This window comes from Siphateles boraxobius, unplaced genomic scaffold (genome assembly GCF_051911475.1).
Source record: "Siphateles boraxobius isolate OS27281-9 unplaced genomic scaffold, OSU_SipBor_1 33, whole genome shotgun sequence".
In the NCBI taxonomy this organism is placed as follows: domain Eukaryota; kingdom Metazoa; phylum Chordata; class Actinopteri; order Cypriniformes; family Leuciscidae; genus Siphateles; species Siphateles boraxobius.
This window is the reverse complement of record NW_027508953.1, coordinates 2,538,240-2,564,891: the sequence shown is the minus strand read 5'-3', so window position 1 is coordinate 2,564,891 and position 26,652 is coordinate 2,538,240. Positions and strand designations below refer to the sequence as shown.

General features: G+C 38.5%; 1 protein-coding gene across 1 annotated transcript in view; it reads right to left on the bottom strand.

The window, feature by feature from the left end:
* Positions 1 to 26,070, bottom strand: part of kcnk9 (potassium channel, subfamily K, member 9) — a 49,412-nt gene extending 23,342 nt beyond the window's left edge. The window contains exon 1 of the mRNA XM_077194962.1: positions 24,959 to 26,070. Coding sequence (XP_077051077.1) covers positions 24,959 to 25,517 — 559 coding nt within the window. The 5' untranslated portion in view covers positions 25,518 to 26,070. The remainder of the gene's footprint in view (positions 1 to 24,958) is intronic.
* Positions 26,071 to 26,652: the final 582 nt, after the last annotated feature.

Here is a 26,652-nt window from a genome sequence, read left to right as displayed (position 1 = left end):
ATCATCCGATCAGAGCATGTGAGCGGAGAGAGAGCGCGTTTCTGAATATTCGCTCGCTCAACCCAGAATGTCCTGCTGGTTCGAAAATATGTGGAATAAGTCGACTTACTTTTCTAGTCGACTAGTAGTTGTTCATTTAAGCCATTAGTGGACAAATCGCCCCATTATATTGATTTAATTACTTGAAAAGGCTATACAGGATAATGAGCGTTATATTGCCGCACTCAAGCGCACGACCGCACGCATAAAGCTTGCCACAAAGAATCGGCAAAAGTAGCCTAATGATTATGAATGTGTAGAAAATAGCAAGGAGACATTTAATTGTTTATTAATAAACTGGTGTTTTCTGTGTTGCTGCAAAGATGAATTGACGATGCGGACTCGCCATGAACGAATAAAGATATAAAGGCATAAAAATGGAAAATTTCCTCCCGTTTGGCGCGCCCCACCTGTCACGTCTCTATTCCCCACCAGTAATTCTATCCACCAATTTCCAAGCAACATGCGGAATTTTTCAAGTCAGGACACCGCCATTGTCATGACCCCAACCATTAATGATCAAAAAATCCGAGGAGAAAGATACAGGTGATAAGGACCCAATTGGAATGACATTTCAGGACCAACAAGTAATTTTACCTAGGAGCATGTCCTACTTGACGAAATCACAGTAAGCAAGGGAGGAAATGGTCTGTCTGAGAATAAATTGCTTATTTTCAAGAATGCATACTAAAAATGTGAAGAAGCATGGAGCGTTCGGCTCTTTTAGGCACAGAAACAAAATCTTCTCCACTCGGAACGTACAAAGGTTATTTACACACAATGAAATTGCTCAGCTGTCATCTGCCATTACATCACCACGGCATACAGACACACAAAAGCCATCTGTATCAGCCCCGATTCCTGTATCCCTGCTGATTGCTACAAGTGCCGCTCTTCCTCCGGGCAGCTTATATCCATGGTTACGGGCCATGAAAGGATGCACAGGCCGTCAGGACTCTCAGAAATTGGAGCTGAGCTATGCTGACGGAAAAAGAGATCCATCACACCATGAAGGAGTTTCTGCTTAAGGAGCAATTACATGCTCCGGCTCTGCTCGGCCCCCTTTCTCCTATGGGGACGTAGAGCAGGGGAATAAGATCTGATGGGGACAGTAAGGTCACGTCTGCCGAGACATCCGCACACTTAAAACATAAAAATAAAAAAAGTTCCCATGCAAGTACCATATTATCATTTAAATGAAAAAGAAATGGGTGTTCCTTTCGTTGGTTCTTTGGTCAAAAAACGACATTAATGCTGTTCTTTTGAACTTTCTATTAATAAAAGAATGCTGAAAAAAATCCTGTCGTGCTTTTCACAAAACAATATTAAGCAGCACAACTGTTTTCAACAGTGATAATAATAGCAATCATCATATTAGAATGATTTCTGAAGGATCATGTGACACTGAAGACTGGAGGAATGATGCTGAAAATTCAGCTTTGCTTCACAGGAATAAATTATATTTTCAATTATATTAAAATAGAAAACAGCTATTTTAAACTGTAATAATATTTTACAATATTATACTGTATTTTGGTCACATAAATATAGCCTTCTTTCAAAAACTTTTGTTGGAAACAAGCACTAAACTGAACTCACTGAATGTATTTCCTGACTGAAACATGAATATAGAATTCCAAACAGCTAATGTTGTAGTTGTAATATTGGAACTGGGATTAATTCATAACTTAAAGAATTAGACAAATGAATAAAAATCGGATGTAAAAATGACTGCTGTGAGGAAGATGAGCCGAGCGGACGAGGGCTCACAGCCCTAATGATCACACACTGATATCTTGTCAAATGTAAGACAGACATTTGTTAAATGGCACAGAGCTCAAGCAGATATTGCAGTTTTAAACAACAAGCGTTGTATATTTATAGTCAGTAGATGTCTACCTGCGGCTTACTCTGTGTGTGGGTGTGTAAGGCTGTGTGTGAGGCATACAATGTCGCTCGAGTGACAGAAAAACACTGTGATGTGGCAGGGAACTACTTATGACCCCTTTACCCTTTAACACACACACACACACACGCGCACACACACACGCACATGCACACACACGCACACTCACACACACACACACACACACTCCTTCGAGAGCTGCCGTCAGATAAAATGTGCACACAAGGAAGTGGATAAAAGTAATGATTCATGCTCTACTGGAAACACAAATGTTTACTTGTGAATGAGATCATACTACAGACTTCTGTTGCTTTCATATAAAGCTAATTGTATTTACAAACTTTCCTAAAACCTAAGAAACCATTCATTTATTTATGAATCATAAATAATAAACATACCTGTACAGTATATCTAAATAAATACCATAAAATGGTATTAGCTTTAAGATTAGCTTTATAAGGGAAAAACTGTATATTCTCTGCCCTGACACTAACCCTTCCCCTAAATTTTTCAAAAAAACATAATTCTGTATGATGTATAAGCTGTTTCCCTCATGGGGATCAATACTGTCCCAACAAAGACAAGGACACGGACGGACGGACGGACGGACGGACGGACGGACACACACACACACACACACACACACACACACACACACACACACACACACACACACACACACTTAGTTCATGTTAGTTCAGGGTGCAGTAAATAATCTTAACAGATACAACTTTGGATTTTAATAATGTATTAGTAAACGTAGAAATTAACATTAAAATGAATAAATGATGTTTAAGTATTGTTCACTGTTAGTTCACGTTAACTAAAGTAGTTAACTAATGAAATCTTATTGTTGAAAGTTACCCAAATAAATAAATACATAAATAAATAAATAAAATATATAAAGTCAATTTATGATTTTTCTTTCCAAATAAGAACATCCCAAAAAACAATGCTAGAATAACTTTATAGACTAACTCTATTCACGTATAAGGTATAAATCATTTTAACCTTTTTTTACCTGTTCTTTTTAAATAAAGCTAATTATAATTACTACAGACTAACTCGAACACTAAAATAAAAAGTTTAGCATTTCTGAATGTCTTCATGAATAAATAAAAACACTCCACAAATGCTAAAGAGAGTGAGTGAGCGAGTGCTCTTTCAGGTGGGCCGTGCTGCTGCTATCACATTATTGCATCTAGCATCAAAAGCAGTCTATTTTAAACAGGGCTACACAGCCAAAAAGCATTTAACCACAGATGTCACACACACTCCCACACGCACAAACACACACTTGCACCCTCTAAACTGCAGACGGAGCTGTTTAGTCAGCGTTAAACTAAAATTGTGCATGAATGATTGTGGCAATTAGGTTAGAAACAACTTAATTACTGTATCTTTACCATACAACCCACATCTCGCATGTACTCGCTCTCTATTCTGCTGTGCAAACGCACACACTTCCTTCAGTCACATGACTGTATGAACTCATCCTGATGCTCATCATCAGATTAGCTAAAAACTCACTCTTAACATCTCATTCATCTCTCTTTTGAGAGACTTTCTGACCAGGTGAGGGTTGAAGATGCACTTCAGACGCAGAGATCTTTCACATCCTTGTTTGCCCTCTCTCAGAGGAAAACACAAGCCCTCTAAACTGTGGTGTGTCCCGGGTGAATCACTCCCGCAAGAGAGAATGAAGTTACTGAGGCCTGTTCGGGAGATGTAAAGCGAGGCAGAGAAAGTAAGAGCAGAAAAGAGGCAGAAAAATCCTCAGGAGAGACGAAACATCAGAGCATGCTGATGCTGCTCAAATGCCAGCCAGTCCAACGGGTCTTATTGGAGAAGAAACTATGCAATATCAACAATCTCCTGAAAGACGGGTAGAAATCTGTCAACCTGTAGAGAAAGTGTTCTGTAGAGTGACGAATCCCACTTTTTGGTATATGATGGGCAGGTCTAGGTTTGGCGGATTCCAGGAGAACGTTACCTGGCTGCCTGACTGCATTGTGCCATTAAACACACAACCCCCAACAGGAAATGACATCACCAACACCTGCTACACTTTATTGTAACTCAAAGCCATTATCTCTCCTCTACCAAACAGTAAAGTCGGGTGGAGGGGGGATTATGGTGTGGGGTTGTTTTCCAGGGGTTGAGCTTGGCCACTTCCAGTGAAGAGAAATCTTAAAGCTTCAGCATACCAAGACATTTTGGACAATGCCATGCTTCCAACTTTGTGGGAAAGCCCTTTTCTATATCAACATGACAAAGCAAGGCTCATAAAAACATGGTTAGAGGAGTTTGGTGTGAAAGAACTTGACTGGCCCGCACAGAGCCTGCTGACCTCAACGCCCATCAAACACCTTTGGGATGAACTGGAACAAAATTGAACTGAATATTGCTGGATAATGAAACTAACATCGACGCTTGAATTGAATCAACATTTAACTGACTTGAGCTAAACAATTATCTTCTGTTAAGCTGCTTATAGCTGAATTGAACTTGTTTCATAATTGATGAAATTTGCAACATTGACAGTTATTGAATCAGACCCGTCCCCAGACCCCAGTCTTAAGGGGGGCATATGAAATGTATGGGGGGGGCACAATTATTATTAGCCTACAGTATGTATATTTATAATAATCAACTCTAGTCGCCCAGCACGTAATCATCACGTTAAACATATAAACTACAGCAATATGACCAGGTAGCCTAGCCTACACCACATTACACAGAAGCAATGTTATGAATATCCATAAAACACTTGACTACACCACATATTAGATGTAAAACTAGAAGCATCTCTCAAACATTGCATTTTAAAGCAGTCAACAGAGGGATATGCATTGCCATGACACACACACACACATACACACACACGCACGCAAATACACTCGCACAGATACTTTGAGTGGAGGCAGAGCTGTCCTCTCTCCAGTCCCAGTACAGCGGGAGGAAGCGTTTGTCCGAGCAGAACCTCCTCATCAAAGTATCATTCCACTCGGAAGGAACTGAAGCGAGTAAGCCGGCGAAAACTCGTTTTGAAACCGCTTTCAAAAATGCGCGGTAACTGTTGAGCGGCTTAGTTGTATGTCACGTACGTAGCCTAACGTTCTTTTGTAAGGCCATGATAGGCTGTTGCAGTGTAGATTCCCATCAATCAAACTAAATCACACAATTGTTTCTTTATATTTTTAATATTTTAATTATAAACAATGCAACATTAAAGGGTTAGTTCACCCAAAAATGAAAATTAAGTCATTAATTACTCACCCCCATGCTGTACCAACCCCGTAAGACCTTCGTTCATCTTCGGAACACAAATGAAGATATTTTTGATTAAATCTGAGAGGTGGATCACTCCTCCATAGGCTGCCTGAGGGAATGAAAGTTGACGGCCCAGAAAGTCATTAAAAAACATGTTTAAATATTCCATGTGCCTACAGTGGCTCAACTATAAGTTTATCAAGCGACGAGAATACTTTTTTTCCGAAAAAAAAAACATAAATAACGACTTTATTCGACTACTCCTTTTCTTCCTTGTGGGCCTGAGACGAGAGTTCAAGAGATTTCCACGACGCATGCGCGAGAACTGAACAAGAAGTATTAGAAGAAGAACGTCCTCTTCTCAGTTCTCGCGCATGCGTCGTGGAAATCTCTTGAACTCTCGTCTCAGGCCCACAAGGAAGAAAAGGAGTAGTCGAATAAAGTCGTTATTTATGTGTTTTTTTTTCGGAAAAAAAGTATTCTCGTCGCTTGATAAACTTATAGTTGAGCCACTGTAGGCACACGGAACCTTTAAACATGTTCTTTAATGACTTTCTGGGCCGTCAAGTTTCATTCCCTCTGGCAGCCTATGTAGCAGTGATCCACCTCTCAGATTTAATCAAAAATATCTTCATTTGTGTTCCGAAGATGAACGAAGGTCTTACGGGGTTGGTACAGCATAGGGGTGAGTAATTAATGACTTAATTTTCATTTTTGGGTGAACTAACCCTTTAATGCAACACAAAATTAGCAACTATGATAATATTAAAATTAAATTAAAATTAAATTATCTGTGCCTCAAGTGGGAGGGCACAAGCATTTTTTGGGGCGGGCCCAGCCCCCTATGGCTCGCCAATAGCGACGGGTCTGTATTGAACTGAATTGAAACAACATTGAACTAAATAGATCTTATAAAATTATTTTCTGAAATTCAAGAAATTGAATTTGTGTCTTCATTGATACATTTTAACAACATTAACTGTTATTTTCCTGTTTATTGCTGTGAAGATGTTTTGAAACAATCTGGATTGTATAAAGCACTACATAAATAAATGTGACTTGACTTAATGAAACAGTACAAGAAATAATTATTCACAAAATGCCTTAAAAGGGATGAAATGTCATAAAATATTAACTAAAATCCCAGACGGTCTATGCTCAGGGGCGGACTGGCCATCTGGAGCACCGGGACTTTTCCCGGTGGGCCGCTGGCCAATGTGGGCCGGCCCGGTACACATATAAAAAAAATATAGCCTACCTATATATAAAAAATGACGGAAATCATAATATTACATTTCTTTTCTAAACAAATGGATGAGGGAATCGATCGCGCGGGCGCGGCCGACAAGGAGTGTGTTTCGTGTGCATGCATGTGAGTGTATTGCCCTCCCTCCCTGTTATACTGATTTATACTTCTGCGTCGGACCTACGCCGGAGCCTCTACGCCGTAGCCTACGCTTTGGTTTTAATGTATACTTCTGTCACGTTGTCCGCTTCAGGGTACGCCGAAGGGTACGCGCGCTACGCACAGCCTACGGCGTAGCTACGGCGTAAGTTCGACGCAGAAGTATAAATTGGGCTTTAAGTTTGGTCTACTGCTCTACTCCATTGCGTATCTTGAAACACGCCCTCTTTCACGTCCTGGAAACACAGCAAGCCAACACCGATGAACTAGCGCAGATGAAAGCCGACTGTGTTGTCGCCTCGCATCGCCTGTGTCGCGGGAAAAAAGCCGCACTGAACACACCGAGAGAACTACAGCCTACTGTTAGCTAGAATGCGCGTTCTGCGCGTGGGTGTAAATGAGACAACTGTCTATTTCTGCAGATAAATTCGTCTATATTCGTCATTCAAAAAGACAAACCGACGCCGCCGGCTGGCGCCTGCAGATACACACCGTAAACAAAGCAGTGCGTGCTTACCATTCTGAATATCAATCCTGCTAAACACTTTCTTTATTCCAATCCTCTCATGTTAATATTTAAATATTCGCCAAGAACACTCAGGTAATATGACGTAACATTAGAACAGCCTTCTATCTGTGCTGTTTTGACTTCTTTGCTCGCTGTTTTGTTATTATTCTCATGCAGTGCACTGACTTGTTCACTATGCTGAACAGCCATTCAGAGTTCCCTCTGTCACCGACATGTCGAATCGGCCGAAAAAAAGCCTGACGAGGACCAATTTCAGCCGACGGTTAAAAAAAGCATTAGAGGTAGATGCTGTGAAATGCTTCAAATTAACAGATTATACATTTGGCGCGAAGAGTAGCAGTTCAACAGGCTCTGATGGCTCTAGCTCCCCCTGACTAGCTGATATGCTGTCTTGATAGTTTTATATTAATAATGTTGTGTGTCTTAATGTTCTTCTGTTTGTTTCCCTTTGGTTTTGCAAATATGACCTAATATATGTTGTGTTACTTAAAATAAATGTTTAAATAGCATTTATTTTTGTATTGTGTTATATTTTTATGCTATAAGTGGTGTTAAAAAATATTCTGCACATTAATGGGCCAATGTGTTATGATTTGGGATGTGGTGGGCTTCTGTGGGCCAGAAAGTCCAGGGCCACTTTTTGGTCCCAGTCCGCCCCTGTCTATTCTAGAAGTGCAAGTGCAACAGTCACGATTTCTAGGAACGTTCCTGCAATAAGACTGTCCATTAAACACACAATCCCCAACAGGAAATGACATCAACAACACCTGCTACACTTTATTGTAACTCAACGGGGAAGCATCGACATGTCAGTCAACAACCAGACCTCATGCTGGAAGAGAGAAAAAAAGCGAGTGAAAGCACAAAAGATGAGGAACAGAGCCAAATATTAGTTATGCTGACTCACAGGAAGAAAAGAATTAAGAAGGAGGATAGGAGATGAATGGGGCAGAAAGGAGAGGAGGTGCGCTATTAACTTTGTGGATCAATATGTCCGCTTTTGGCTTCTTGGAGGACTTTTTCAATGAGTTGAGGGGTTGAGAAGAGATGAGAAGATACGAGATGAGGGGAGAAGGGTAGAGAAGAAACGAAACTATAATTAAACAAGGAGAAAAGATAAGCAAGACAAGATTAGGAGATATACGGAGAGCAGGACAGAGAAACGGACCGAAGATGTAGCAGCTTCTTTGTCGATTTAAAATGAAAGCCGTGCCCTCTAATGAAATCATTAATACATCATATTTTAATCATCTAGCGTATAAAATTTTTAAAACACCATTTTAAATTCTCATACTGCTATGAATAATAATGAAGTCACCATACTAATTTCACATTACACACCACACTAACACGCTAAAGAACACACACCATCAACTCACAAAAACAACCTCAAGTTGCATAACACCACGAGATTTACCACAGATTCATGTGTTGAATTTATCTTTATACCATATTCAGAAAGCACAGATCAATATTTAAGGGAAATAACTGCTTCGTGTCAATGTTTTATTAATAAAAAATAACTTTTTGGATGCTAGTCCACTGGCGTGCTGAATGTTTTATGAGTTCATAGGAAAGGGCACGATGGGAAACGGTCTCCTGATATGCTAATGCTAGCCACAAATCTTCAACACTGAGATCACACACAACTTCAGCAAACCAATAAACAGGCCTAATTGCAACTGCACAGATGACATCAATAACTCAATAACATTTATTAGCATAACTGCAAGATGTAAGTGCCCTGGCTTGTGCAAAAATTTGTAGGTGCTCCACCTGGTGGGCATAGAAAAAAAAATGTCGTAAAATGCTTTTTTGAACAGATTGCTAAATTAAACAACTTAATGACATTTCAACATGCACACATGGTAATCTTGCATACCGTATAATTTGAACTATACCATATCTGTGGTAACAATCCATCTGATTTGTCATATTCTTTGCACCTCTGTAATATGTGGATGTGACTTTAACTTGAATAATATCCAAAATTTCAGGAACTTCTTTAGGAATGTTTATACAAAATATTAACAGTAAACAAAAATGGGTAGCATTTATTATCCATGTACATACAATGTACTTATTACAGTAATTCCTATAACTGGGTTATAATAGATTCCAACCCTGAACCTACCCTTAACCCATGTAGTTTCCTTATATTACCCAGTGTTTTCTTAGGTAAGGACACTGTAAGTACACATACTGTAAAATAAAGTGCAAACCCAAAATGCTACACAGCCAAAAAAAAAAAAAAAAAAATGCATTATTTCAATCATAGATTTCGAAAACTAACAGTCATTGCAAGAAAAAATTAAGCAATATTTTTGTAGCTTAAATTTCAGCACTTTCAGAAATGTTGAATATTATATTACACTTATATCCACATCTATTCAGGAATAAATAAAAAGATCTAACCGTAATACATTTCTTAAACATTTATTTTACATCCTGTAAAATTCAATAAAATCAACGCACAAGCTTCTGTACCTCCCAACCCCCCCATTAGCGTTATTTACCACCCTGACCCTTGTCTAGACACCTTAATTAGCTCAATCACTTCATTATTTAATTACTAGCTCAACGTTGCAAGTTTCTGAGGTAGTGTCGGTCTCACTGGTTTGGGTTTAAAGCACCATCATTAACCAGCGGGTCATCCTGGCTCTAAGGAATGAGAAGTTTCATGTAGTAATCGATGTAGTTTTATCCCCACTAGCTGCAATAAGGGGAATTGCACTTAATAATAATGGTTTACAAACAGCTTTTTCATGGGAAAACCTAACTATTTTATGAACTAGCAATTCTGTATAAAAAAATATGAAGCATGAAGGTTCACCTCTAACCCCATCCCTAAACATACCCATAATTGGGACATTAGCAGATCGTATACAAAAATTATTGTATGAATTGCCAAAATGTAAAAGTTACAAACTGCCATTAGATTTAGTTAGTTGCTCCCAAACCAGCCCATCTGTCACTGTTTTCACAGTTAGGTACTAGCCCCGCCCCCAGATTCACTCATTGGTTGAGTCAGAAGTGCTGATCAGTATTGAAGTACTTAAATGATTGAAAGATCAACAATATTACAATATATACACCTTTAACAGGCCAGGTGAGGACTGCCAAACAAACATCACACTAAAAGCAGTGTATCCTTATCCATTTTGATTAAGTCTTTATTATTAGACCTAATCTTTAAGTTCAAAGACCTCTTTGAGTAAATTATGCTTAATACATATAGCCACAAATACTTGTTTGAACATGCACTACAGGTCAAAAGTTTGGAGTCGGTAAGATGTTTTAATGAAGTCTCTTATGCTCACCAAGGCTGCATTTACAGTATTTGATCACAAATACAGTAAAAGCAATAAAACTATGAAATTGTCACAGTTATGCTCTGTTTAGTTTCATTTGCATGAACTTTTAGTTGTTTCTCTTCAGTTACCTGCTCCCTTTGTTCTAGTTTCCCGCCAGTCATTTGTTACAATGGACATACATTAACACACCTCTGTAGTTCTGTCCTCTCTGAGAGATCAGCATGGTTGTGGTAATAATGGATATAGCAATGTTAATGTATTTGGTCTTGGCGTAAAAGATCTGCTACGCTACTGCTGCTGCAGGGCAAGTTCAGAGACTTGCTTCTGCCAATACATTTACAGAGCTTGCTGTGAGATATGTAAGACACACTGCTGCTGCACATATAACAGACATGAAATAACCCCCGCAGCAGATCTATACAGGTGGAGCTGGGGGAGGTGGAGGGTTTCTGAAAGCGCTGCAGACTGCTAACAGCAAACAATGCCAAGTATTTAAATGCTGAACACACACAGTAGATATTTTGAACCAACTGTGTAAACATCAAACATAGTTGTGCAGCGTACAAACGTTCAACACTTGCTTACAAGATGGTAAGAATTTTTTTAATTTTGTAACTAAAATGACCCTAAAAATTATTTCAAGATTTAAGTCACACTTAAAAATGTCTGAAAGCCATTAGATAATGAAATATCACATCAAGTATCTGTATACAGTATGCATGTATCAAATTCTATAATCTTTCAAATAAATGCTACACGAGTCGGTTTAATATTTTGTTATGTTATGCAGTGATGGTCATATATTTTTAAGAGTAGCTTAAGTGTCCAAATACTTTATGGGACCACAGTCAGGGTGCGAACTACGGGGGAGCTAGGGGGAGCTCGGCTCCCCTTAATAAGACATGGAAAACATGATTCGTGAAAATTTGGGGGGTCTCAAAAAATATTAACAATGTTTTATTTTGACGTGCAATTTCAGTTTTGTGTAACGTGACCATCGTGGAGTATTGTGTGTAAAATAGCAAAAATATCATTCATTCATGCATGACGGCGATTTAAACCTAATTCACTTCAAAGATAATTATACATGCCATTCTTGTCATGAGCATCGAGGTGTGGTGGCGCTGCGGTGCAAATTCCAGTAATGTTTAGTACATATTAACTTAAAAAAATATAAACTTTGGATGCCATTGATCTGCGCGCGAAGTCCTTGAAATCCATTCTGTGTTGAGGTAAGGCATATTATTCTGTGTTGTGGCTGGGTTGTTATAGATCTGCGTGACTCTCGATGTCTTAGGCCTAATAGAACGGAGGAATTATGGTATTCTTCTGTAGCTTGACGAGTAATTTAACCCTTGTTCAAGTGAACTCAAAGACAGCCTATGTAGCTATAGACTATAGGGATGGATGTTTGCTGCTTGACTTATCAATTTGTGTCGATAAAATATAATAGGGTGAATCCTGTATATAGTGCTTGCATAGTGGATACACTTGTAGCTGTTATGTTTCTTTGGAAGTCCTTGAAATTAATGGGTTTCAAAGCGCAGTGCAGCGCTGCGCATTCCGTCCGATCTCATGAAAGTGCGTATCTATACAACGAATGTTATTTCTCGTGCCATTTATACGCAAAAAATAGTTTTTGCATGCATATGCTACGCTGTTTTCGCGTGCATATGATACGCACTTTATGGCGTGTAATATGCACGCACTCCCCACCCTAAACCTACCCAAGGGGTTTTCAGTGCGTAGCATATGCACGCTAAAACCACTTTTGGCATATAATTGGCACGAGAAATAACATTTGTGGTATAGATAAGCACTTTCATGAGATTGTGTTGCAGAGGCGCTTCAGTCACGAACACCACCCCCCCCCCCCCCCCCCCACCCCCCGTTGGAAAAAAAATGGGCTCCCCCAAAGGACACGGTATAGTTCGAACACTGGCCACAGTAAATGAAAGACATCACACTTTGCGCCTCAGAAGCCCCGCGCTGTGAAGAAGTGGATTTGTTTCATACAGAATTAATTCATCTCACATGAAGCTGCCCTTTTTTCCCAGATGTCTTTCAGAATTAAGTCGGTGACCAAACTGGGCACTCAGCCCCTCATTTCTTGTGAGTGAATGTAGAAATTATGTATATGCTATATATCACATTTTCCGCCATTCATCACTTGAAATAAATTGCAGCCTTTATGAAAATGCCCCGTAATTAAATCCACAGTTTAATTCATTCTCAGCTTGTACTGATTCAACTCCAAAATTGATTATTCCCAACAATGTAAAGTAAATTAAATCCAGCATCTCATTTTTATCAAACTCCTTTTTTGTGATTTATCACACAAACAGCTCATTATAAAGATCTTCTTAATCCTGCCAAGTGATCTGACGGGACACGTTTCTTATGAATGCATTTGAAGTCATTTGTATCGATCAAAGATGCAGCAAACAATCAGTTATGATATTATGCATTTTTGCTTTAAACGGATGGAAGGCATTCTGCATTCTAGCGTAAGGTAAAGATAGAACATCATGATGAGAATAATGGATAATGTGTCATTATCTAAATGAATCTCAACACCGCCTCTAGAATCTTCCACCCACTTAGCAGATTGAGTTCAACTGCCACACACACACACATACACACAAAAACCCACACACATACACACACTGCTAATGTGCTTTAAAAACCTTCTTTTCCCACCTGTGAGACAATGAGCATGCCAGAAGTGAATAGTAGAAATGTGCGTACATACAGTAACCGCATGTGTTGTGTGTTTACATAAAATAAATTGTCCCCAGAAGTAAAAACAAATAAGAAAAAATCTATCCATCCATCCATCCATGTCTTACAACTTACTTTTGCAGACATTGGATGGATGGATGGATGGATGGATGGATGGATGGATGGATGGATGGATGGATGGATGGATGGATGGATGACTATACTAAGTATATGCATTACAATAGATAGATAGATAGATAGATAGATAGATAGATAGATAGATAGATAGATAGATAGATAGATAGATAGATAGATAGATAGATAGATAGATAGATAGATATGTGCATTACAATCGATTGATGGATGGATGGATAGATAGATGACTATACTAAGTATATTCATTGCAAGGATTACAGAATAATGCACCATGTACCATGGTATTTGCGGTATTTTTTGTAAGTGTAAACCCATGGAGTGGGACATGTACCATGTTAATACTATATAAGACATGTCCAAAAATGAGCTGACAAAAAATATATTATTATGGTAAATAAATGCCCCAAAATAGAAGCAATTTCCATAGTAAAATATCCCAACAAAAGGAAGGGCATTGCCATGGCACATCCCCATGTGTCCATAAAGAATGTGATAAACATGTTTAACATGGTCATACCATAGTATATATTTAAAAGAGCATGGTATTAAAGGGATAGTTCACCCAAAAATGAAAATTCTGTCAGTATTTACTCACCCCACCTTCGTTCATCTTCGGAACACGAATTAAGATATTTTTGATGAAATCTGAGAGCTGGATCACTCCTCCATAGGCTTCTTCAGGGATTGAAACTTGCCAGCCCCGAAAAGTTATTAAAGACATCGTTAAAATAGTCCAAGTGACTACAGTGGCTCAATCTTAAGTTTATCAAACGATGAGAATCATTTTTTTGCGCAAAAACTAACATAAATAACGACTTTATTTCAACTATTCATTTCCTTCTCTGTGGGCCTCGAGTCAGTTAGTGTAGTGTATTTGCATAGAGCTACGTCACACGTAGGCTCACTATTGGCCGACGCTGGTCATGTGTGTGATGCATGTGACGTACAACAACAGATCATACGCTGTTAAACTAGTAACCTGACTCGAGGCCCAGAGAGAAGGTAATGAATAGTTGAAATAAAGTCGTTATTTTTATTTTTTTTGCGCACAAAAAGTATTCTCGTCGTTTGATAAATTAAGATGGATCCACTGTAGTCACTTGGACTATTTTAACAATGTCTTTAATAACTTTTCGGGGCTGGCAAGTTTCAATCCCTCAAGAAGCCTATGGAGGAGTGATCCATCTCTCAGATTTCATCAAAAATATATTAATTCGTGTTCTGAAGATGAACGAATGTCTTACGGGGTCGGAACAACATGAGGGAGAGTAAATACTGACAGAATTTTCATTTTTGGGTGAACTGTCCCTTTAACCACTTATAATGATACACACAGAAGTGTGCTCTTTAGACCTCATTCTTATGCAATATAACAAGAGTGAAAGAAATAGAGAGAGATTAAAGCCAATGCCAAGGGCCATTGAAAGTTGTCAATCAAACAGTGGCTTGTGTTTCTGATGAGATTTCCAGTGAGAGATGACATGCGTTCACAATGACACACACAATCAGCTCGTTCTCTGAATCTCTGCAGACTTCAACATCTCCATGCTCACCTCATTTGCAACTCTATGAATACGATAATGCCAGTTGTCACAGACATAATCCAATATTGCTCAGGCACACATATAATCTACATATCACACCACTGTGCGATTTTTCCCTCATGAACATGCATTTGTGAGCGTGTGTGTGTCAGGGAGAGGATCTACACATATAGATGTACACCAGAGTAACATGCTGACCTGTTCCCATGAGAATTTTAACATGATACAATCCATCTCAGATCAGCACAATATGTTTTATTCATGCCAACATGTGTGTCCCAGCATGCACTTCGTTCCTTTAAGGATAAAGAGGTTTGTTAATGCTTTTGGAGAAACGGCTACAACATCCACATGAAACAGAATGTGATGTTGTGTCTTATAGGAATATTTTGGGTTAAATACGAGATATGTTCAAATACTGTACATTTTAAATATTTTGATAAAAAATGTAATTAATTTCATTGAAATTGTATTTCGAATAATTGAATACATTTTTAATTAAAGCAGGTTACACTTTATTTTAAGGTGACTTACTCATATTAGTACTGAGTAATATTAATTAACTACATATACTTACTATAGAGTTACAGTTAGAGTTTGGTTTAGGGTTAGTGCTTGTAATTATGCATAATTTACTGTTATTTCCATAGTAAGTACATGTAGTGACGTGTAATTACATCACCTTAAAATAAAGTTACCAAGTTTTTTAAATTAAATTAATATTTTAAATATGTCATTAAAATATTATTAGATAACAGCCCAGATTTAACCAAATTCTGCTGAATCAGTTCACACAAAGATTAATTTGTTGCACTGTAAATGTCAATAGGAAGTATATTTGTGGCTTATTTTAATTTAAGAGAGTCCGCACAAAGCATGTCTAAATCAATTCCCGAGCGCTAGCGTTTAGCTTGACCCGTCAGTACCTGTCCGGTGCGGTGTGTGAAAACAGCAGCGCTCAGCATTTAACTCTGACCTGTTAAAACCCCCATCAATAACAATGTACTACAATACAAAACAGGCCTTTAAGAGCACCATCCATTTCCCCTCGACCAAAGCGTTGTAACTGCATGTTTAGTCAGCAGAGAGAGACCTCAACGGCAAGCCGGCAGAACTTAATTGAAAAACAGATCACTCATAAAAATGGCCGAGTGCCATGCAGCTACTGTTACTCAATAGAGAAGGTATTGTGAAAAAAAGCAGCGTAACACTGTTTAAAATTCATCAAGAAAGCTTTAGATGGACTCCCGTGTCTGCAGTTCTCCGCGAACGGGAAGATGATCCCAGTCTCTGATGAAAAAAAAAAAGAGACAAGGTCAAATCATCCCCTGTGTTCAGAGCGGTGCGCTACAAGTGATACAGAGACAGAGAGAGAGAAAGAGATGAATTGAATTGAGAGAAAAAAAGAAAGAAAGAAAGTCATATGATATCATATAATCATATGTTGATATCATATGACAATGATGTAATAATTATATTATATCAATCATATAGACTACCATTATAATGTTCGATTTTTATTTGCTTTTTAACATTTGATATTTCATAATATTTAATTAAAAAATGTATATGTATTTATTTTTATATTGATTTTTTTTTTAAACTTTTTATACATTTCATTAATTGCTGATGTCATTATATTATATTTTACATGCCACTTGCAGGAATACCATGTACAAAAATCATAGAATTGCTATGATTCAACACCCCCAAAACATGGTATTACCATGCTACATAAAAACCATGGTATTTACAACAACAAAATGTACCATGGTATTGCATGTTTTGTACCATGAAGGTACTATGGTATAACAGCAAGTGTGCCATATACATGAATTGTAGTACAATGGCATATCTCTCAGTACCATAGTTTTACCTTGATGATGCCACATTTCTTTAATATGCCACCATGCCTAAATAAATAAATAGTATTACAATGGTACTTGTTAAAGAAAACAAGTTAGTTAGAATATTCACTTAGACAGACAGACAGATATGCAGATACAGTCATGGTCAGAATTAATGGCACCCCTGGTAAATATGATCAAAACTGGCTGTAAAAAATAAATCTGCATCGTTTATCCTTTTTGATCTTTCATTCAGAAAATTGCCAAAAATCTAACCTTTCATTGAAGTAAAAGAATTGAAAGTGGAGGGGAAATCACATTATGAAATAAATGTTTTTCTCCAAAACACGTTGGCCACAATTATTGGAACGCTTTTATTAAATACTTTTTTGCAATCTCCTTTTTTTAAGATAACAGCTCTGAGTTTTCTCCTATAATGTCTGATGAGTTTGGAGAACACCTGACAGGAGATCAGAGATCATTCCTCCATACAGAATCTCTCCAGATCCTGCAGATTCCCAGATCCATGTTTGTGCTTCTCCTCTTCAGTTCAGCCACTCATCAGGTCAGGGAACTGGGACGGTCATGGCAGAAGCTTCATTTTGTGCTCTGTAACACATTGTTGTGTTGATTTTGATGTTTGTTTTGGATCGGTGTCCAGATGGAAGATCCAAACATGGCCCATTATAAGATTTCTAGCAGAGGCAGTCAGGTTTTGATTTTTTATCTGTTGATATTTGATAGAAACCACGATGCCATGTATCTGAACAAGAAGTCCAGGACCTCCAGCAGAAAAATATGCCCATAACAATAAAGATCCAGCGGTACATTAAATTGTACACATGGGGTACTTTTTATCCTAAAGCTCTTTTTTTAGTTTCATCTGACCACAGAACCCAGTGCCGTTTAAAGTTTCAGTCATTCTGACAACTGAATATGCTGGAGTTTGTTTTTGGACGAGCGAGGAGGATTTTTCTTGAAACCCTCCCGAACAACATGTGGTGATGTAGAGGTTGTTTGATTTTTTTTAATAGGCTTTCTGACCCCAAGACTCAAGTAATCTCTGCAATTCTCCATCTGTGATCCTTGAAGAGTCTCTGGCCACTCAAACTCTCCTCCTCACCGTGCATTAAGACAATATAGACACATGTCCTCTTCCTGGCAGATTCAGAACATCTTTAGTTGATTGGAACTTCTTAGTTATTGCCCTGATGGTCAAAATGGGGATTTTCAATTCTTTAGCTATTTTCTTACAGCCACTTTCTATTTTGTGATGCTCAACAATCCTTTGATGCACATCAGAACTATATTCTTTGGTTTTACTCATTGTGATGGATGAATAAGGGAATTTGGCCTTTGTGTTTCCTCATAATTAAACTCCTGTTAAACAAGAAGTCATAGCTAGACAGTTTCATGTTCCTAGTCACCCTGGTGTGCTAAAAAAAGGTAAACATTAATGGGAATATACTTCAGAGATATTTTACTCGTAAAAAATTCTAGGGGTGCCAATAAATGTGGCCAACGTGTTTTGGAGAAAAACATGTATTTCATAATGTGATTTCCCCCCCACTTTCAATTCTTTTACCTCAATGAAAGGTTAGATTTTTGGCAAGTTTTTGAATGAAAGATCAAAAGGATAAACAATTCAGATTTATTTTTTACAGCCAGTTTTGATCATATTTACCAGGGGTGCCATTAATTCTGACCATGACTGTAGATATGCAGATAGATAGATAGATAGATAGATAGATAAGATTAGATTAGATTAGATTAGATTAGATAGATAGATAGATAGATAGATAGATAGATAGATAGATAGATAGATAGATAGATAGATAGATAGATAGATAGATAGATAGATAGATAGATAGATAGATAGATAGATAGATAGATAGATAGATAGATAGATAGATAGATAGATAGATAGATAGATAGATAGATAGATAGATAGATAGACACTATAAGGATCTTCCATCAGATGATAGAGTCTATATGAGTTATTGATACACAGAGAAATTAGTGTAAAATCGACTTAGCTTTATTGGATAAGCAAGCGAGTGTGACTGTGGGCTTGTAGAGCTGGAGCTAAAAATAGCAGCTGAGAGAAGGAGTGTGTGAGCGGTCTAATGCTTCCACAGTAACACACCGATAAAACACACTGCTGTTGATCCGAGATGCTGCCGCTCGCTGCAAACTTTACATTCCGTGCAATCAAGCATGCGTTACGAAGATGTTCAATGTTACATTATCTAAATGCCTTAGAGATCTAGAACCCTTGAATGATCAGGGCCGATCACACACGGCATGTTCTTGTCATTATGGACAGCCAAGATGGAGCCTTGAATAGTTCTGAAGGGAGAAGCGTGTCATTTCTGTGCCACTGTCATCACCAAAGGGAGTAATGAACAGGTTTCCCAAACACTGGCCCGTCACACAGATCCTGCACCAAACTCATGGATGCATAGGAGCTATCTGTGAGAGGACACATTATACAGGACCTTGTGTCATTATAAATATTATTTATTTATTATTTACAGTATATATATATATATATATATATATGTACTTACATATTATATGTATATAGTACTTATATATTATATGTATATAATACTTATATACCTAATACTTCAATTTAATCAATTAACTTAAATTCTGATCTGAACAATTATGGCTGGATCAAATAAAGATATGTAAATATTGCACCATGATCAGGCAGAGGCTTAGAATAAAATATTATGAAATATATCAAATGTTAAAAAGTAAATAAAAACAATCACAATAAAAAATGTAATATTATATAACAAATGTTAAAACAAATAAAAATCTAATAAATTATACATACTTAAATCTACATGAAATACATTATGAAATATGTCAGATGTTAAAATAAATAAACAATAATTAAAAGAAAATAAATAATGTTTCTGCTACTTTTGGTGGCATTTTTGCCCAGAGCCCTGGTTCATTTCTGACTTTGTTAAAGCCTGTTCACTTAGTCCAAGGACAGTCTGCATTTTGGCTAATATGGGTTAATTAGGGTTAATATGGCTGCATTTTTCTTCACACCACTGCCGATAAAGCAAAACTATATATTATAATAGATAATTACTTTGAAATGTTAAAAAAAAAAAAAGTATTTGCTTGTAGTTCAAAAAGTATTTGTTTTGGTGCATCATTTCCTTTATTTCAGAGTCCAAGCAAATAGTAGAAATCTACAGAAGAATCTTTACCACTGCCCTGAGGTTGACCCTTTCCAGCTCTCAAAGCTCCCCCAGAGCAGTGTATTGTGGGTAAAACGTGCTGCGCCTCAGTATGGAACAGCACATGCTGCCTGGACAAACTCTACGCACTCAGCCTCTGAGGAAAGGTGGAAACATTCCGAGCAATTAATCACGGCAAGTGGAACCAGCTCCCCGCGCCGAGTTAGCGCCGCACACATGACCAAGACACACAGTGTCTCCACGGAAACCAAGGCTCGAGGCTAACCTGACATTTACACCCCCCGCATGCATACACACACTACTGCACATACACTGGCCTCTCGATTTCATCAAAACGAATAAATCTGTTAATTATTAATACATACTGTCACTCGATACTGTGGGAAGAGCACCCGGAGACGCAAAAGTATGAGGGATGTATGGATGGCTTGAATATTTACTGAATATGTAGATATTGAATATGTAACACCACAAACTAATGTAGTTTAAAGCAATACTGGTTCAACAGGCACACTAACAACAGCGGATTCAGTTTTTGTTCAAATTATGAACTTGTTTTGAAGAGAATTTCATTTGAATCTTCATAATGACCGTTTAAAAGCAATATAACAAAACTGATATTGTATTAAAGATTGAAATATTCGTGTCCCACAGCTGAAAAGAGGCGAATTGCGTTCATGCTGAAACTTTACATTGCTAATGTGAGGCACCTGGTCACTTGAAGATGGAGCAGTTCCAATATCCAAACTCAAGAGATCAATTCAAATACAGCTAGGCCACACTTCTCCATTTCTGTGCAGATTCATTCTGTGATGGACTGAATGTGCCAGCTCAATTCAATTCATTGTACTCAACTGAATAAAATTATACAGTGTTCATTTGAGCCCGGTGAACCTGACATCTCACCCGCTCAATACTGATTGTTCAGGAATTAAAACGCAACGCAAGTAGAATTATTCTTAAAATGAAGTGCTTTGCTCCATAAACTACATGTGAAAACTTGTCATTTCTTGTGTTCTTTGTCGAGTCTTGTCCTTCATGGTTGTATGTTTAGTGTACTCATCCTGTTTGATTTGTTTATGTTTATTTTATATTAATATAGGCTAATAACTGCATTTGGATCCAGCTCTCCCTCATTTTTTGAGTTCACCAATCATTACAGTAATAAAGGTCAAAGAAGAGAAACGACTTCAAATCAGCTTTAAATGTGGCCTTTGTACATGCTTTTTCATTTAATTTCCTAAAATATCCTAATTAATATAATAAGCCGATTTGTGCTGAAGTTAAAGTCACCGGTCAACCCATTTTACTTCCATTATGGGACATATTTTTTTTGATATTTGGAAATAAAATTTGATTTTATCCATTAGGAATTGTTTGGATGAAATCAGAAAAGTGTGTTAAATGGAAATAGGATACATTTTCTGACATCATGAAGGGAGAAATTGCATCTAAAAACTGAAATAAAATATCAATTTAACAGACTAAATCTAGGCTGGAAAAAGAACTGCTAACTGTATTAATCTAGTCAATCTTTTTTTAGACTAGTCTTACATTGAATTGAATTTAAAATCCACATTTATTCCAAATACAAAACCAGTATAACAGGTGGTATATGGAAAGTTGTGTTTGGATTTCAAACTAAACTACTAATATACTCATCACGAGATCTATGATGCTTTGAGCAATTCACACACACACACACACACACACACACACACACACACACACACACACACACACACACACACACACACACACACACACACACACACACACACACACACACACACACACACACACACAACCCAATCTAATCACTTCTGTCCTTGTCACTATCACTATGTGAAAACACTTCAAAGTATATCACATTATTACCATGGAACATATTTTTTAAAAGCATTGCTATGATCCTACGCCCTAAAAAATGGTGTTGCATTACCATGTTATGTGTGCACTCACCGTGGTCCTTATCCTATAAACATGGTTGTATCATTACTTTAGTAAACACTGCCAAATGGCACTGCATTACCGTGGTAAAGTAAGAAAGAAAGCTGTATGGAGTCCCTCACACGACCACACCACTGATGCATTAGTAAAGAATGAAATCAAAACCATCAGCTATTTTCGAATTATCTGCGCACGACAAATGACCAGCAATTACAAGCACAAAGCAACAGACTGTTGATTTAATCCACAATCACTGCGTGCTCAGCTGCACATTTCTCCTGAGCAGACTGTACACACAACTGCAGAACACAGTTTGAGCATTACAGTTCTTTCACAGAGCGCTCATTCATTATACACAAGAGCTGCTGTTCACACACCACTAAAAGCCATCAACACAGAGAGAATCATCATTCGGCTGCAGAAGTACATTCTGTACAGTACACCTGCTGTGTGGACACGCAACATGCAGCGTTCCTCGTATTCACTACATTCACATGTGCCATCAGACATGAGGAATCAAATATATTCAAATCATAGTAGTCTTATTTTTAACTCAACAAAAGTTACAGCTCTAATGTTAGCATGAAAACAGCTGTTTCTTTTTTTCTTACTCTAATGAATTTATTTCTTTAGAATATTGCTTTAACCGGTGCTCTTCGCATGGCGGTCAAAAATTACTTCTTTTTTTATTTCACTGAAATGAATGTACTATAATTTGAAAATGTTTTTTATTTAATATTTTGTATTTTTAGGGGATTTTATAGCATGGACCTTCAAATTAAATTTCCAACTTAAACTGTCGTAATTCTTGAATGCTTTAGAGCACAGACTTACGTTTGATCTTCTTTTTAAAGAAGACGCTTGGTAGATTATTGCTGAAGTGAATGAAATTTAAAAAAGGGAACAAAAACACATTTTACTCTAAAACTGCAAGCAAACCAGAGCCATAAATCTAAACAAGTTGTTTTTTCAAATTTGAGCTTGATATCTCAAAAAATTAGTTTTCAGTAAGATTTTGTTTGGCCGCAGTACCAAAAGATTTTCAGGACCATTTAACCTTTTCAAATCATGCCCATGAAGTTTCGTACCATTCCAATGAAGTAAAAAATTCAAAAATGACAAGACCACCAGAGGGTTGATTGGAATTATTCAATTATCGTCAGCCTATGTTTACAACATACCACCTTATTTCGCTCATAAATTAAAAATCCCCATTATTAAACCCCATAGTAAAATCTCAAGAGACCCAGTGGTGAATTAATCTTCCGGGTTTTGACGTCATCCCTGCACCACTCTATTAACTGTCAATTCCCCATTGACTCATTTTACCTCTTTATTTATGTCCTGCTTTCTTTCCATTATGTAAATAATCAGTTCGAAATGAATAAAGTTGACCAGAGCACATAGTATACGAGTCTAGTTTTCACTTTTATATAAATATTTCCTTTCATCAAAACAGAAAAGAGTTAAAAATGTGCTGCATAACTGGAATGATCCAGCATTAAAATGAGTGTGTATTCAAACCGAGGAACGACTGTAGACGTCCAAAAAGGACAAGCACTGGTTATAAAGACAACATGTTAAACCTGTAGAAGGAAACCACACACACACACACACAATATTTTGTGCTGCAGGGTTGCATTTTCAAACTGGGTTTGCATTTCCTGAAGAAAATGTCATTCTTGCAAAGCAGCACAAAAACAGTGCTGAAGTTTTCTAGTTTCGCTCTTTAGTTGTGTGTAAGTGAAATGCTACTTCGCTGTTGTCATGACACTCGCATCATCTTTGGAGCATAATACAGATACTTATGAAAAAGAGAAAAGATCAATGACCAATCAGCATGCAAATACGTATTTAAATGCTTTTAATTATAACTTTTAAAATCCAAAAATCAACCAGATTCTGAATCTGAACATTAAGAAGTTTGAGCTAAATTGATGGCACAAGTTTCATAAGGGTTTAGGATGAAGCCAGAACTGTATCCGCAATATATTTCTGCCCTTGCAAGCTCTGCAATAATGCTAATAATAATGTGCATGATGTGTGAGGGCGACTCAGCTGGAGCTGTAACCCACACCTGTTGCATCAGGATTTACAGTGTTTCTACAGAACCATTAATGACACTGAATGTTGATGCATTGAGAAATGAACTCAATCAGAGATGCAATACTGCAACACGCAAAACCCTGGCCTTCTTCTGACCCTGTAGTTGCGTGTGTGCGCGCGCGCGTGCGTGCGTGTATAAGAAAGATTACAGATCCACTTCAGCACGTCTCATGAACTGTCATGACGCCTGATCATAAAGACGCATTAATGTTTTATGTCGTGTTTCGGGGAGCTGTTCTTTCAGCACCACGGCACTGCACTACACGACACAAGACTGAGCTGCAAACTTCCCTACAGTCTACACTATTACATATGCTGTAGAAGATCGTGCCAAAATGCCAAATGTTTTATATCTTGATACACTAAACAACAATACTTAAAGAAATTAGTGTTGCCCATATTTGAGTCATTAACAAACATTAATGCTGAACAGATCAGTAGCTCGTGCACATTCATCAAGTTGAATGTCATTTCAAGCTATTTGAATGTGTTAAATATTAATAAAAGATAGTTATACAAAAATAACATGCCAAGTGCAGTTTTGAAATAAAGAGTTTACATAATCAAATGCATGATGAATTTGCCGCTTAAGCCGTTAAGAAATGTATTTCAATGACAATAATAACCCCGTGACTCATAAACTACAGGCCCGTACTAGTTATTTTTATAGTTACAGTGATACCTGAAATTATGCAACAAATGGCACACCTGTGGTGTGATTATAACAGCGACTTTCTGCGCATTGTGAGTCTTGCGTTACTAACGTCCCTTCATCTCAGACAAACCCCAGTCTGGGCTCCAGACGCGCCACGGAGATGTTCATCTCAGCATATGAAGTGCAAAAAAAGCTCTGATCAACCTTACATTTATTTCCAAACGAGGTGCATTTAGACTCTTTTCACCACGTTGCCTGAAAAACACACAGAAACTGAGTCGAAACTTACCGATAGTGGTTATGACAGTGATGGCAAAATAAAAGGACCCTGCAAATTTCCACTGGACCCCTGCTCTGTGCGGTTCGGCCTCCAAGATGATGGTCTCCAGCTTTTTATAGTCATCCTCACTGATGTTGTACTTGCCCTGGAGGCGCTTCTCCTCCGCCTCCAGCTGCTCCTTCTCCCGCATCTCGTAGTCCGACTCGAGCGCGTCAAACACCGCGGCCCCGACCAGCAGATAGGTGAACGTGCAGACGATCAGGGACAGCGTCCGCACGTTCTGCCTCTTCATGGCCACCAGGAACCGGCGGCTGAGGGGTTCATGTCCCCTCTTTTCCCCCGGGAAGGCGCAGCAGCAGTCTGGAAAGGGCGGATAGGGGCAGTGCTGCTGCTGCTGATGCGTCTTCGGACACCGGTTGCGGTTGTAACAGGTCCCTTGATCGTGGTCCTGGCTGGCCGAGAGACACAGCAGACTGCTAGAGCGCCGGGACCACAAGCCCTGCAGCCTCGAAACTCTACGCAAAACCTGCCCGAACCACAGCAAAGTCCTCCCGGCGCGCAGTGCCATCAACTAGCGCGCTCCCCGCGTGATCTCCAAAGAGCTTCTGAACTGGAGTAGGTGCCAGAAGCCACTGGGATTCATGCTCGAGTGACAATTACGCACCTGTTAAATTCCCTCCTCTTGTGCGTTTAAACAAACTCATCGCCGTGGCCATCAGAAATCCAAACGAAGACCGAAGCTCCCCTGAACATGTTCAAGAAAAAGTTTCCCCGACCTGTTCATCTGAGTATCATCTTAAGCTGTTCTCACTCTGCCGGTGCGTGAGTAATGCCGGAGGTACCGGAGGAGGACCCGTGATCACGCATCATCTGATGAGCGGCGGAGACGCGCAAGGCACGTCTGATGCTCCAAACGTGATCCAACCCAGGAGAAACTCACTTATTTCCCCTGGCTTTACCGAGACGCTAAGTTTAATGCGCTGGATGGTCATAAGAACAACAGGTCCGAGCGTGAATGTGTCCATCTGTTTCGCCGGTGACGCATGGCTGGACGGATGGAAGGATGGATGGGCTCGACTCTCGTTTGGCTCTGCTCCGGGAAAGCTGCACTGTCACGGTATGCCACCGCGAGCGTCCGCTGGCAGACTTCAGTGTGTGCCAGCCTGAGAAAAAAACACACACACATCACCAAAGCGCGCACACAGACGACACTCTACACAGCACAAGCGCGAGTGTGTGCGTGTTACGATCTGAGCATGAAATTATTGTATTATTTTTTTGGTGCAATTTTCTCACTCAACAGGTGACCTCGGAAAAGAGTGCATTCAGATAATGTTTATTTATTTATTTATTTTTTTAGTTAAATCATCTGCAGCCGTTCGTTAAGTCTGGTCTCACCTATCATTTTATGTTGCACAATGTGCATCATACACGTGTTTAAGACCAATGTAAATGTAAGAACCCCCCACCCCCCTCCATCGCCACCCCACCCCACGTTAATGGATAGAGAAAAGCATCAGTGTGAAGTGCAAAGACACAAATGTTCGTTTGCATGTATTTCTATCGTAATAGTCCATTATAACGTGGCATTACAACATTTTGGCAGCATATAGTCAGTCTACATGTGCGCGGTAAGGCGACAGACATTGAGCAAGAATACATAAATATATAATCATATTCTTGCTCAATTCGTTCAATTTCTT